The sequence below is a fragment of the Osmerus eperlanus genome, chromosome 6, assembly GCF_963692335.1.
Source record: "Osmerus eperlanus chromosome 6, fOsmEpe2.1, whole genome shotgun sequence".
In the NCBI taxonomy this organism is placed as follows: domain Eukaryota; kingdom Metazoa; phylum Chordata; class Actinopteri; order Osmeriformes; family Osmeridae; genus Osmerus; species Osmerus eperlanus.
This window is the reverse complement of record NC_085023.1, coordinates 7,794,862-7,809,709: the sequence shown is the minus strand read 5'-3', so window position 1 is coordinate 7,809,709 and position 14,848 is coordinate 7,794,862. Positions and strand designations below refer to the sequence as shown.

The following is a 14,848-nucleotide window of genomic DNA, read 5'->3' as shown; positions in this document are numbered from 1 at the left end:
TCTTACGGTGTGTTCGCAAAACAAGGTTTGAATAAAAGGAATTGTGAACCATCAGTTAAAGAGACCATCTTTTCAACCGGGGATGCTACATAATGTTCAGGTTGTTTGTGAAAGGTGGCGGATCTAGACAATTTTACCGGGGATGGCAAGGGAATGGCAGCAGGTTGTTGTAGGGTGGTATGGAGGGACGGTGTGACCCACCATAAAATATAGCTGCAAGGAGTAATGAGGGGGCCAAGCAGATCAAACAACCCTTTTTTTGTTGTTGAAATCCTCAGAACAAGCATCTGAGTACATGTAGCAAGTTTGAAGTAAATCCATCAATGATTACCTGAGATATAACCCAACTTCCTGTTTGCTGCTACCAATTTTGATTGGATGTACCGGACAGTAAAAAAAAGAAAGAAGTGTGATAACTGTTGTGAGGCATGGTCTGAAGGTAATCTCTGCCAAATTTGGTGAAGATGGGACAAAATGTGTTATTTCATGAGATCAAAATGGCGGCTGCATCAATTCGGCTGGTATCACAAGTTAACGTGTCAGACATGGGATCTCTCAAGATATCACGAGACAAAGGAATCACATAAGGCAAACAAATCAACAGTTATTGGGCAAAATGCACTTTTGTTTATTGCAGCATCCGCTAGAGTAGTGGTTCCATAGCCAGGGGGTCTGCAAAATAATGTGCCATCAATTGTGCCATCAATTGTGCTGTATCATTAAAAAGTGAAAACAAATAGAGGGTACAATTTCTGTGGAAATTGTAGGGTGTGCTTGCTTGCGTCGGTTGCAGATGGGTCCCTTTAATAACAAATTTTTACAACTGATATTTCTGTATATTTTATATAAAAATGGCTACTTATTATTTATGAAGATTGCATAAATTTAAAAGCATAAATGTGTTGCTGCTCATTTACAATTCAAAATAGAAAAAAGTGAATTGTAGAATAAAACGGTTGACTTCTCATTTCCCCTGCAAGAGGGAATAGTGATGAGCTATAGCAGCCTCAGTTGAAAAATTGTATCAAACGAAGATATTGGGCTATCCTGTGTAAAAATTGTCCTAACCTCTATGATTTATGAGTGATATTTGATGAGTGCTATTTTCTAGCATTTAGCCCACTCATATTGCATTAAGTCATTAAGAACCTGTCGTGGGCCAGAACTGGATGAAATACCCCTGTTGAGGCCTAAGTGGAAAACCACAGGTTGGACAAACCTTGTCTTGACATTTGGTCTCTCAGCAGAGAAACAGGGGATAGTACGAAGGGGCGATCATGTGACTTGAGATAATCATGTATCAGCGGTCACAACGAGAACATCACATATTTACAAAACGCTTACAGTAGATAAAGGGAGACATTCGCAGGAAACCAAACCTTATACAAATAAGACAAAGGGCAGGGCAGACTGACATTTAGTGTTTAGGGAGATAGCTCATACGAAGGTTAGATATGACGAATTGTGGGGTGTTTCATGATGTATAAATGCTGACTATAAATGAGATTAGGTTAGGCTCTCTCTCTGGTGCTTGAGGAGACCTAACCGAATGTATCCCGTCTTGATCAATAAAACTACCTTTGCATCTGAACTTGGACCAGACTCTTCCACGCTTTATTGCAACCTGTTCCGCTAGAAAAGCTAGCCACCACAAACCCCCTTTGAAACAAGCTGAACCCCCTTGAAACAAGCTATTCTAAGTAACAACATTGTCACCGGCAGTAGTAGATGGAATCACGATTTAAACATTACCATCTGCTAACTGATAATATGCCCCCAAAAAACGTGAATAAGCTTGACATTTATTTAGAGGGAAATGGCTAATTCAAAAGAAGTTTGCTGGAAGCGATCATTGTCAGTAACAATGCCAAATGCGACCATTTGATCTCAGTCTAGAGCCCTGCACGGTGGAGAAGCTGACCTCGGTAAATTGTGCTACAAGCAAGCTAGCTATTCTAGCTGCTGTTGCTAGCCAAAATTCACTGAGGGGATTGTTTGAATGCGCCGGAAATGAAAAACGTTTCTTTTGACATCCAGTTTAGGCTGTGGCATTGAAAACAGCGACACACCAAACAAGCTTGAGTTTAAATAAAACATTTTAATGTGACATTAAAGTCACAGTCTTACTAGTAGATCTATGCACGTCGTATTTTATGTATTTTTTTATGCACGTCGTATTTGAGTCGTTGCTAACGTGTGCTGACGTTATGACGTTATGCTTGCACTGATTCCCTTTGCCGAAAAAAAGAATAGCAAAAAGTTTTTTAATTTATTTTTTTATCCAATTTGAATTACATGCGATGCACACTATGGTCTTATTGTCTTGTCTGTGTTTCCAGAGTTGATATAAAAATAAAGAAAAGTATATTTAATTGTGCTTTCTTTGTTAGCAAGGTAAGTGACGTGACGATATAGGTCAGATGGTCACACAGACCGGCAAGCCCGCAGCATATGTAGCTAACTGTAGCGTAGCTCGGATCCTGCTACGCGGACTGGTGTTATTGTTGGGCCGTCAAGGTCATTTTCCAAGCTAAAACTGATCAAAACATCTCAGAAGCTCCATGTCACAAGAGAGGCTGTCAGGTCTGGCCATCCTTAGCATAGAGAATAAACGTGCGCGTAGTTTACATCTAAAGAGCGTGGTTAAAGACTTTGCACACAGATTTGCTAAAAGACGCGCACATGTGTATTCACCTGCAAACCTGTAGAAAGTAGCCTACCGGTGTATCGACTATATGTAGGCATATTTGTTATGTTGTTGTAACATATGTTCTGTTTGAGCTGTTTGATAGGCCCTAGCCTTTGTTTTTTTTCTGTTGGAATACATGTGTTCTCTGTTTGAGCTGTTTTTTCTGATTGAATACATTTCCCTCAAAAGAAAAGCTTGAGTTTCGATATGTTGCATTTATTATACGGCTCTTCAGAATGTTCCAAAAAGTTCAGTTAATCGCGTCGGGGTCCTGTTCGTCCCGTCGGGATTTATCTTTGGATAACAACTGCCGGACAATACATTATCCCTTACATATTGGGGGGGGGGGGGGGGGGGGGGGGCTCTCAGGGTTATTCTGCGGGGGGGGCCTCAGATGCTTCCGTTACGGTCTGGGTCCCTGGCCCCAAAAGGTTTGAGAACCCCTGCCCTAGAGTTAAAATGACACAACCTCTCTTGGACCCCTTTATAACCTGGTCCCGAGTCCCTGAAATCAAGCGGAGCTAGTTCATGCAGGAGACTCCGAGACATAGCGCGTCACAAGCAACTCGTCATAACACGCGTCACAAGCAACTCGTCATAACACGCTGTCAAGGCACACCTTCCTAACAGGGTGGGGTATTTAGCAGGGTCTCCCAGCATATGCATTGCTAGGGCGACACAGACGTCAGTGATCCCGCTGATTTCAAGAGTGAGAGTCGATAACCGATCAATCCGTTTCCGAGGTGGATGGTTTTAATAAGGATTCGTTGGTCGGCGATGGCGTGGAAATCACTTCAGCCGGAGGGTCCAAACCCCGCCGGAGTTCTTGGCATTGGCATTGAGGCAGCCGGTGCCGATCGAGGAATGGGCTATTCCTCGCCTTCTGGCCGGCTTCTACACTAAGGGACTTACTTCTCCGGTCGGCCTGTCACACAAAGATCTGTACCTCCATTTCATGGACGTTTGCGAGGAGGAGCCGGTGGATCCCGTCCCCCGCAAACTCAGGGGAAGAGCAGGCGGGGTTCAGCCGTGGATGCTAGCGTGGCCAAGAAGCCCAGACAGGGATCCGCAGCCGTCCCGGTCGGGCAACAGTCGGATGCCGTGCTGGCGACTTTGATCGATCTGCAGAGCACGCTCATCACCATGGATGTCCGCATTCAGCACCTCGAGGGAGCCAGGGCCTTGGTCGCCGCTCCCATAGCCTAGCCGATGGGTGTGCTTGCTGTGCAGGAGGTAGAATCTTCGCGAGCAGATCTTGTCAGGTAAAGATGTAAAATTCTACTATGTGGGCCTGAATCATTTGAAAGCCGTTTGGTGGAATGTGGGAATGTGGCCGTGTTTCTGCGGGACGCCGATCCCAGGCTGACCAAGACTGACAATGTCCAAATTTGTTGTGGGTTTTGGTGTTTTCCGTGACGTCATGTGCGAAGGTTTCCCCCGAGAGGCGCGTCAAACTGGACACCTATCTGGCCATCATCGCAGACCTGTCGCTCTCCTACGGGGGGGCCCTGTTCTACGAATATCACAAGTGTTTTTCTGCAAAGGCTGTTCAGCGGTTCAATCTGCATCTGGACTGGTCTGTGTTGGATCTGGAGCTAGTTAGCTGCACGTTCACTGGGCTTCACCCTCTACCATGTGTGTGGTTCATTCTCCCATCCTACCGGGCTTTGCCCTCTCACGGTGCCTTCTAAAGTGGGGGGTCCTTTGCGTTATATGCAACCTGGCAGTTGCTAAGTGAAGAAGGACAAGAGATACCCCCTTACAAGACAAAGCAGTTCTTTAAAGATGCCAGAGCATTCTATGTCAGGAGCTTTAAAAAACATCTTGGAGAAGTTCCCAATGACAGACCAAATCTTGAAGAATCTGTCAGTGGTCAATATGGAGAACCAAGATGAGGTGACTCCAGAGCTGATTTTGTTTTTGGCAGAGAGATTTGCAAATGTGATCAAGGAAGATGCCAGAGAACAGCTCCACTTGGAAGTCCTGGATTATGTCTCAACTAACCTTGAGGGACTGGTGCCAAAGTACAAAAGTTTGCCAGTTGATGAATTCTGGGGGAAGCTGTCCAAAGTCAAATCTGTGAGCACAGGGCAGTTGAGATTCAAAGAGCTCTGCCAGTTGATGAAGCTGCTTTTGGTGCTGCCAAATTCCAATTGTGATGTGGAAAGGGCATTCAGCATTGTGCGTCACATTAAGACAGAATACAGAAGTCAGCTGTCTCACACAACTCTTGTGAATCTGATGTCTTGCAAAATCAACAAATTTATTGACACAGACTGCTACGAGGTTGAGACTTCCCAAAAAATGCTGAAAGCTGCCAAACAAGCTGCTGCACAGTACAATGAAAGTGTACAAAATAAGTAGCTATTTGCATTAGCGTGTCTAAGTACTGTGTGTAAATAGTTGGTGTTAAATAAAAAAATAAAGAATTGATAAAGAAATAATACAGAAATAAAGATATAATAACGAATGAATAAAGAAAGGATAAATAAACGTTAAAAGGAAGAATAAATAGTTGGTGTTAAATAAAGAAATAAAGAATTGATAAAGAAATAATACAGAAATAATAAAGATGTAATAACGAATGAAAAGAAAGGATAAATAAACATTAAAGAAAGAATAAATAAGGAATGAATAAAGAATTTAAATAAAACAATTTGGTCTTTGGCCTTGTTTTTATCTAGCCTACTTATTCTGAAAGAGTTGAGATCATTATTTTCGTTAGCAAGATCTCATTCGATTATTGATTTCCATTAAGCCTACTGCCAGCAGGCACATTTAAAGAAATGTGATCTGATTGATTGGGGTAATGAGGCACTTAAGATGAGCCTATACATTTCCCCAAAACTTTCGCATTTATAGCTTATCGTCAATTTTTTGCCAAGGTGCATGTCTTGCTCTGGCAGCTGCGGTGTTTGACTTAGCCATGATAATATGCTTATTGTCTTCGTAGAGACTCATTATAATAGTTTGCTCGGATGGCGAGAATAGCCTATCACCGCTCTCTCTTTCGTCTTTTCCGCCATCATACTGTTAGAAAATCACGGTTTTGGTGATCGACCTTTCCTGCCTTTTGAAGTAGAACGTGCACGTGCAATTTCCCTGATAAGTTTAGCCTGATTGAAATTAACCACATGATTTGGATGCGGATCAGCCGTTGACGAACCGATATTTGCTGTTCTCACTCATCTCGCTAATGTTAACGGGCTAAAGGGACAATTGATTAACTTAGCTTCAACCCTTACGACGAACAGGGTCCTGGTCATATCGGTGGTAATAGCAAACTTGCTTCTAAATATTCAAAACAAAATGTCCCTATTTTCTTTACTACGAACTCCAATGCTTAAGCGCTTTGTTTCATTTACTTGCGAATGCCATTGTTACATTTACATTTAGTCATTTAGCAGACGCTCTTATCCAGAGCGACTTACAGTAAGTACAGGGACATTCCCCTGAGGCAAGTAGGGTGAAGTGCCTTGCCCAACGTCATTTAACACGGCCGGGAATTGAACCAGCAACCTTCTGATTACTAGCCCGATTCTCTAACCGCTCAGCCACCTGACTCCCTTGTTGATCACATTAGTTCATTAACGAAACAAAAAATTAACTGAAGTTATCATCAGGCCTCAAAATTACGGCGCAATCCCAATGTCCAACCAAAACCCTAAACCCTGTACCCTCACAGATTTACTTGACGTTACATAGTAAGTGATTGAATGCAAGAGGCTGCAAGGGCTCAAAATGCTATAAATTGGATGGGGCAGCACTTTGCGGCATTATCGGAAAAATAATGTTGTTGGATCAAATCTGATGAAGCATATTTGAAATTTATCAGAAAAGGACAAACTACACAGTTCTGGCTATATTAACCATCAGTGATCTTTATGTTTAAACTTAAATGTTAACTTTTATTTATGTTTACGTCAGGGTTGGTTGCCCTTCCATGGTTGTTTGTTTATAGTTCTTCTTTCTTTTCTTATGAGGTAGGTTGGCCGGGATTTTTCTCTCGCTTCCGGGCTTCCCCTGGTAACCCTTGTGTTTCACGTCACAACACTATAAATTGTGGGCAATTCCATGAGGCAGTCTGTAAAAATGCTGACTTACGAAAAGGGTGCATAAAGGGCTTAAAATGTCTGAGAAAGAGCCCTCGCGCACTTGATGATATGACAGTGGGACAGCCCTAAGCCCTACGGCAGGGCTCTTCAATTAGTTTGGAGCTGGGGCCGGTTCTTGAAACTGAGGCAAAGTCAGGGGCCGGAGGATATGAGTAATCACGAATCTCCTGAATTAACGATTCAATGACTAAATGTTCCCCAATGACAAAACAATTTTTTAAGTTATTAGGCGCGTTCGACATGGACTGACTTCATGCAGCACCGCAGCCGGCTGCAGGCGGCTGCAGACGAGGCCAGCGCTGCATGAAGTCGAATCTAAAATACCATGGTCTGGGTGAATACTCGATTCTGATTGGCTGCAGCCAATCAGCCAAGTAGTTCCAGCAAAACTGTTCACCGTTCTAAATTATTGAGCGGGCTACGTTGTATGAGCAAAGAACATCTTTCCTTGGTATGAGCCTGTACAAAGTGTCTGAAAAAAGTAACAATAATATCAGGGACGCAGTCACGCAGTCAAAACCTCTGTTTACAATTTTAAGAAACTTTACCAAGCAAACATGTAATTACAACAATGAGTGACTTCAATATTTCTTTTAACCTATTTGGAAAATGTTACTTTTCTGAATTTACTGTGTCAGTCAGTGTCACGTAACCGCTCATCTCACATCCCATTCGATTCACCTCGCTAGTCAACCTAGCTCTACTTCAGACATGCTGCGGCCAACACATACAAATCTTGATTTGATTTGGGGACAATGACATGGCTAGATTGTTGGCTAGTCTTGTTGTTAAACATACTGTCAAATTATAATTACTGTTTGGAGAATATGTCAACTTTGATGCGATCATCTCACATCCATTTGCTATTCAACCCGCTACACATGCTGCGGCCGTACTGTAGCCTAGTACTAGTATATGGCCGATACCTTGTTCGTGAAAACCTTGATATTGATTTGGGGACAATGACATGGCTTGTTAGCTAGCTAGTCTTCTTGTCAAACATATTGTCAAATTATATTTACGGTTTGTCAACCGTACACAATGTTCTTGTCTATGAATCTTGCTAGCATAACTTAGCTTTCTAGCTAATAGCTCAGTCCTCCGCTGCACGTAAACGGGCGGGGCCCCCTACAGGACGGGACCCATGGGCTGGAGCCCAGTCAAGCCCAATGGTAAGTCCGGCCCTGGTCACGAGTGAATTTTTATTTTTTCATAGTCACAAACTGAATGAGGTTACCGGACCACACTCCGGGGGCCAGTCCAAAGCTGCTCGGGGGCCGGATTCGGCCCGCGGGCCGCCTATTGAAGAGCCCTGCCCTACGGATTTAGCGAGAACACGCTTCAAAGTCTGTAAATCTTTGAGGGTGGATAATGGGATTGGGCATACCACATACCTGTCAACGGTGCAGCTGGTGTTTCTGATTGGCGGCATTAACTATGTATAACTTGAGATAGCTATCAACTCAGCAAAAAACGTATCCCCCCTATGCAGTACCATCACCAGAGAATTTCGTTTCTCATGATCTGAGAGTCCTTCAGGTGCCATTTGGCAAACTCCAGGCAGGCTGTCATGTGCCTTTTACTGAGGAATGGCTTCCGTCTGGCCACTCCAGGTTATCCTCTCTTCACAGAGCAACGCTGGAGCTCTGTCAGTGACCATCGGATGCTTGATCACCTCCCTGGACTCAGGGCCTTCTCCCCCGATCGCTCAGTTTGTCCGGGCGGCCAACTCTAGGAAGTAATAGTGGTTCCAAACTTCTTCCATTTACGGATGATGGAGGCCATTGGGACCTTCAATGCTACAGACATTTTCCTGTACCCTTCCCCAGATCTGTGACTCGATACAATCCTGTCTCAAAAGTCTACAGACAATTCCTTGGACTTCATGGCTTGGTTTGTGCTCTGACTTGCACTGTCAACTGTGGAACGTTATATAGAGGTGGACTCCAATCAAGTTGTAGAAACATGGACGCACCTGAGCTCAATTTTGATTCTGAGATGTGTAGAATTTTTAGCATTTTTATTTATTTAAAGATCCTGTAAAGCAAATTCCATGATTTGCTTTTCAGTACATTATATACGTGTTTAATGAGTTCCTGAAAGCATGTGCAAAGCGCGAAAACTTTTAGACAAGAGATCGGTTCCCAATTTAGCCTAACATTGTGTTTACATCTGTGTTAGTAGGTATAATAAATAATACCTGCACTGTGTACTAGCTTGTACACTGACATTCTAAAATTATACATCCAAAGGGTTTCTTATCACACAGATTTAATTTGGTCTTGTTTAGGCCAATTCCAAAACTTTTATTTGCTATTAGTTAACATAATACATATGAACATAAATATTATACTATAAATTTGTAATGTGGTTGGGCACCAAGTTATTTATAATTTTCAAGTCCATTTCTGCTTGATTTCTACTACCTGTCAAGTCAAATTGTTTTTTTGGGTGTGTAAATTCACTTTGTTTTGTAAATAAACTATGCACTGTGTTATTTCTGTAACACAGAAATGCTATTACAGTTTTTTCCAATTGCTTAGACACAAAAATGTCAAATAACACACAGTTAGTGAAATCTGACACTCAAGGAGCACAACAGAAGGCCAGACCTGCACAACTATAAGCACATTCTCATCCTCACACTATATTTGCAAAATACTACACACAGTGTTTTGCAAATCACTAAACACACTTTTCTACATTAGACACAGAAATTTAAGATTATGTCACTTCATTGCCTTTTTTAGACACTGCCTTGTAAAATGCCACACATGTGAACAGATGGATCAAACACGGGCGTCAGGTGTACAAGCACTAAAGTGCTAAACTGTAAAAATACCAATCAGGTGTAAGCACTATAAAAAGGCAACAGGTCAGTGTACCTGTCCTCATCAAAAATGGAAGGTAATGTTGCAGGTAGAGGAAGAGGGAGAGGGAGAGGTAGGATGAGAGGGGGAGCCCGTGGAGGAAGGTGGGAAGAGGGAGAGGTAGACCTGGAGGCCGTGGAAGAATAGGCACACATTTACAGTATCTAATGAAATTCAAACAACATTGAACATTAGTTGACCATGTTGTGAACCATGGGGCAACATTGAGAGAGGCTGGACAGAGAGTTCAGCCCAACCTCAGCAGATATACTGTTGCAACAGTAATTTGGACATTTCGACAAGAGCACAGGTGAAAACTACTATTCTCTACTGTCTACAGTACAGTACAGTAAAATGTAGCTACATGTAGCTACAGCTATATGCACTACATCAGTACTTTTTTTGTACATATTCACTGCAGTCCATGATTGAAATAATGTACTGTATTTCATTTGCTGTATTCTTTCTTTTGTCTCCACAAATGTATTTGGTGTGTTTATAGACTACTATGTAGCCTACTACAGTATTTGATTTGAAATATGTTCTGATTTTCTGCACAAAATGCAACCTTTACGTAGACAGTAGTGGAAAAATACAGTAAATATTTTCAGCAGTGTGCAGTACTGGTCTTGTGTGTTGTGTTTGGTCAACATATTCATGTACTTGTATGTACTCTACTGGAACAATATCTCTGCCAAAATCAAGCAGGTTCTATCATTAGAAAAGAATGTTGTAAAAGTGTTTTAAATGTTGAACTACAGTGTGTAACTGGTTCAAACAGTCCAATTTTATGAACCATGTGTGTGGCATACGGTGACAGAAATGGGTTTTTATACATGATTGTATAGTTTTGAACGAAGTGTTTCATTTTGCAAAAGATTGGAGGTGTTCTGATACTTGTATGTCTAGTTGTGTGAATCGTGTGTTGTGTTTTGACAAAGTGAGCCCTGTTTTCAAAATTGTGCTTAAGCAATTGGAAAAAACTGTATAAGTCCCTGGTACTTGAGCTTTCTTTCCTAAAAAAATATTTTGGATGTTCCAGCACTTATAGACCCAGATTATACTGTATATATTAATGAAAACAGTGACCCAAGACTCTGGACTATGGACCCCCTGAAGTAGCCTTGGCCACCCCATGTATAAAATTCTAGTTCCGCCACTGGATATGAAAACTTTCCCGATGCACTGTATGGAGCAAGTGATGAAAGAGAAATGGAAATGGGACTGGAAGTGTGGCAGGAGTAGCCTCCCATACCCTCTCTGCTGTCCTTAACCAACCCTGCTCTTTGAAGTACAACAACCAGTTCTCGTCCTGATCCTTGAAGAACTACAACCACTTTTCCCTCTTCCTCTTTAACCCTTGTGTTATCTTCGGGTCATTCTGACCCATCAGTCATTGTGACCCACCGTCGTATTGTGACAACTTTACCGCATACAAAAACAAAGTGAAGCATTTTCTTTTCACTGTCGGGCTGTCTCAGACCCCCCACATTGTGAAGGTTAAAAGAAAATATATTTTTTTTGTATTGGGTAAAATTGGGCAAACATAACTGTGGTTTGTTATGAACCTTTGGGTCATGTGACCCGAAGGCAGCACAAGGGTTAAAAGACTACAAACCTTTTCTTGTCCCGCTCTTTAGAAGACAAATTATTTTTTGCCTACTCTCTAACCCTTGTGCTGCCTTCGGGTCACATGACCCAAAGGTTCATAACTAACCATTGTTGTGTTTACCCAATTTTACCCAATACAAAAACAAATCAAAATAATTTTATTTTAACCTTTGCAATGTGGGGGGTCTGAGACAGCCCAACGGTTAAAAGAAAATGCTTGACTTTGTTTTTGTATGAGGTAAATTTGTCGCAATACGACGGTGGGTCACAATGACTGATGGGTCAGAATGACCCGAAAATAACACAAGGGTTAAAAGATAAGCTCTTCTTCCAGAAAAACAACAACAAATCAATTTCCTCTTTAAGAACAACAGTCACGTCTTATCCTTATTACTGAAGGACTACAACCACTTCCTGTCCTGCTCAATGTAAGATTATACTGATGCACCATATATATTGGTACAATAAATGATAAAAACAGCAGATTTTACAAAGCCAATATTTCTTTCATTGACTTAAGAAGTGCAGCACGCTGTTGACGCTCATGACGTCAAACTGCTGCACCAGGGTAGGTAGAACCACAGTGTAAACAAAGAATTGTTTGCCTATAGACAAGAGAGCCTAACATGTCATCGCCGGTGTGGACGTTTGTCACATTTTCAGAAGAAGACACCTTGTTTGCAATTTGCACAGTTTTTTGATGTACTTTACTAGAGTAAAAACTGTTCTTTTTTTTGCAGTTACATTTGGTTAGACCAGAACTATTTGATTTTGTTTGGTCAAAGCTCATTATCTCTTAGCCTTTCTTCTACCCTATTTAGCGTGTATATTTTTAAACACGGGTAAATCCCCCCCCAAAATAGGTGATGTACGTTTGAAATCTCTCCATTATAAACTTTGAACAACAGTTTATCCGGTTCTGAATGTCCTGGAAATGTCCTAGAGTCTGGGACTGACATGTTATAGCTGCCTTAAAATGTTTAAGTGCTCAGACAAGTTATAGCACCGCCAAGTGAAATTATCGGTTATCTTATCCGTATCGGCCATGAGAGGCAGGTAATTATTGGTATCGTCTGGCAAAAAAATCTATATCGTACATGCCTAGTAATCCTACCAATTGCTCTTTTTTCATTGGTATTTGGTATTATTGCTTTCTGTACTGCTCCTTTATGTCCTCCAGCACAATAATTTCCTTTCCTGGTGTCTAGGAGGGTTATACTAAGTTTCTATTGAGATGTATGAGTGCAGGAGGATAAGAGTTTACCTTTACAGGTGGGCAGAGCCTTGTCCCATACAGGCTTCCCATCCATGCCCATCACGCAAGAGACAGTTGCTGGACCCACACTGGTGTATCCAGAGTTACAATGGTACGTGACTGTGGATCCAAGTTTATAGTCTTGGCCCACTCTGCTCCCATTCATAATGCTGCCCGGGTCGAAGCATGCCTCTCTGGGCTTCTCTGTAGAGCACAACACAAACACATACTGGTGTAAGAATATACACAGTCAATAATAAAGAGACAGAGAGAGAACACAAGTCAAAATGAGAGCCATAATGAGAGAGAGACAGAGGGAGTGAGAAAGAGAGGGAGAGAGTAGACCGCAAGCAGACAAAGTTTCTCAGCTCCAGGACATCATATCAGACAAGCCTAAAGCTGCTGCTGGAGGGGTTGGGTGGGATGAGGGTGCTTAAAGTGTGTGGAAGGGAGGAAGGTAGACAGACACTGTCCTTCGGGCTACACACACTCACTGGAATGCACACATAAAAAATGTGTTCATGTATGTACAAATGCAGTCACACACAAAAACACACACAACCACATGCACAGAGACATATACAGTACACTCACGTACACAAACATACAAACAAAAGAAAGCTCCCTGCCCTCTCTCTCCTTCTGCCTCCCTACTTCTATCTCTTTTTTTCCTCACTCCCCCCTCCTTTCATTTCTTCATTTTAGTGGAAGAGCAAAGGGAGATTCTATCAGTGAAATTGCGAGAGTGCATCACAATTCAACCTGCATTTCACAGCACGGACAGACAGGCAAGAGCATAGCAAACGCTTGTCCATGCCATCCCTCACAACCTGAAGCTAGACACGCACACCGACATCTGGGGGAGAGAATAGACCACCAGGAGAAAATGTTCTGAAGTGAATTACAGTTTGAAAACAGATGACATTGGCACAATGCCAGTCTTTTTTCCCTTTTTCTCCAAGCCTCTGTTATCAACTGATCACAGAGTAAATGATTGTGGTTGCTGGTGCATGGAGGTAGGAAAACCACAACAATGTGAGCGTGAATTGATTTGCATAAGAAAGAACTTGGATTATGTTTTTCTATTGGATGGAGATGAGAGAACCACAGCTGAGCCTCACCTAGCATGTATGTTTGCTGATTAACTGTTCTCATTGACTACTAAGTCTCTAAATATGACCCTGGGGGATCAGATTGCTGAACGGTTATGGAATCGGGCTGTTAATCAGAAGGTTGCCGGTTCAATTCCCGGCCTTGCAAAATGTTGTGTCCTTGGGCATGACACTTCACCCTACTTGCCTCAGGGGGAATGTCCCTGTAATTACTGCAAGTCGCTCTGGATAAGCGTCTGCTAAATGACGAAATGTAAATGTACCAGTCTATTTTCCAACAAACTTCCAGATTGAAGACAACAGATACAGGAAACTGTCTGCGACTGAGGCTGGCTTGGTTGACAGTGGTCAGTAATTCAAGCCAATTCTGTATTGACCCAGACCTCCTCCTCACCTCTGAAGTGGATGGCGAAGCCAGACATGCCCAGGGAGGCATCGCTCCTGAAGGCCAAGAACAAACTGCTTCCACTACTCTCTAGGCGATCTGGCGCCTGGTTACCCTGGAGACTGGCCAACAGGGCCCCGTTGGAGTCCTCGCCCTCGTAGATGTGGAGAAAGTCATAGCTGGGCTCCATGTTGAAGCTACCACACACAAAAACACACAATAAATACAGACATTCCATTACAATGGGTTCATAGAATTGCCATGGGTTAGAGCAGAAATAGGTATGTTGGTGTGTGTACTGTATGCAGGGTATCTGCAAGGTTTAGGACAGTTGCATTAAAGACTTCTTAAGACCTTTTTAATACCACGCAGAATGAAATTTAAGATCACAATTTTGTAAAGAGCACACAATACCACCAATTACCATCCTTATGGAACATTGTTTATTGATGTATATAAAAATAAATTGCAACACAAGTCTTTGAGCAAAAGGACTAAACATTAGGCAGTGACTGCACTGAAAGCTTTGTTTTAAAATGTTCTTTCAAAATGTACAATGGAACTTATACTGCCATGAACTTGTTCTAACCACAGTGCAAAACTAGGGTTAGGCCTATGTAACCAGTTTTTATAAAAATGTGCACTTCCCCAATGGTTAAAGCGCAAACTTTTCTCCATGTAGGTCCCAATCCCAATGTCCCCCCTTAACCCTGAACCCTCACAGATTGACGTCGCCTAGTAAGTGATTGAGTGCAAGAGGCTGCAAGGGCTCAAAATGCTATAAATTGGAATTGGACAGCACTCATTATGG

The 14,848-nt window shown here is 42.3% G+C and overlaps 1 protein-coding gene across 1 annotated transcript in view; it reads right to left on the bottom strand.

Moving 5' to 3' along the window:
- LOC134022079 (CUB and sushi domain-containing protein 1-like) overlaps positions 1-14,848 on the bottom strand; it is a 522,528-nt gene that overhangs the window by 165,475 nt on the left and 342,205 nt on the right. The window contains exons 29-30 of the mRNA XM_062463297.1: positions 14,047-14,234; positions 12,550-12,744 (exon numbers count right to left, since the gene is read on the bottom strand). Coding sequence (XP_062319281.1) covers positions 12,550-12,744; positions 14,047-14,234 — 383 coding nt within the window. The remainder of the gene's footprint in view (positions 1-12,549; positions 12,745-14,046; positions 14,235-14,848) is intronic.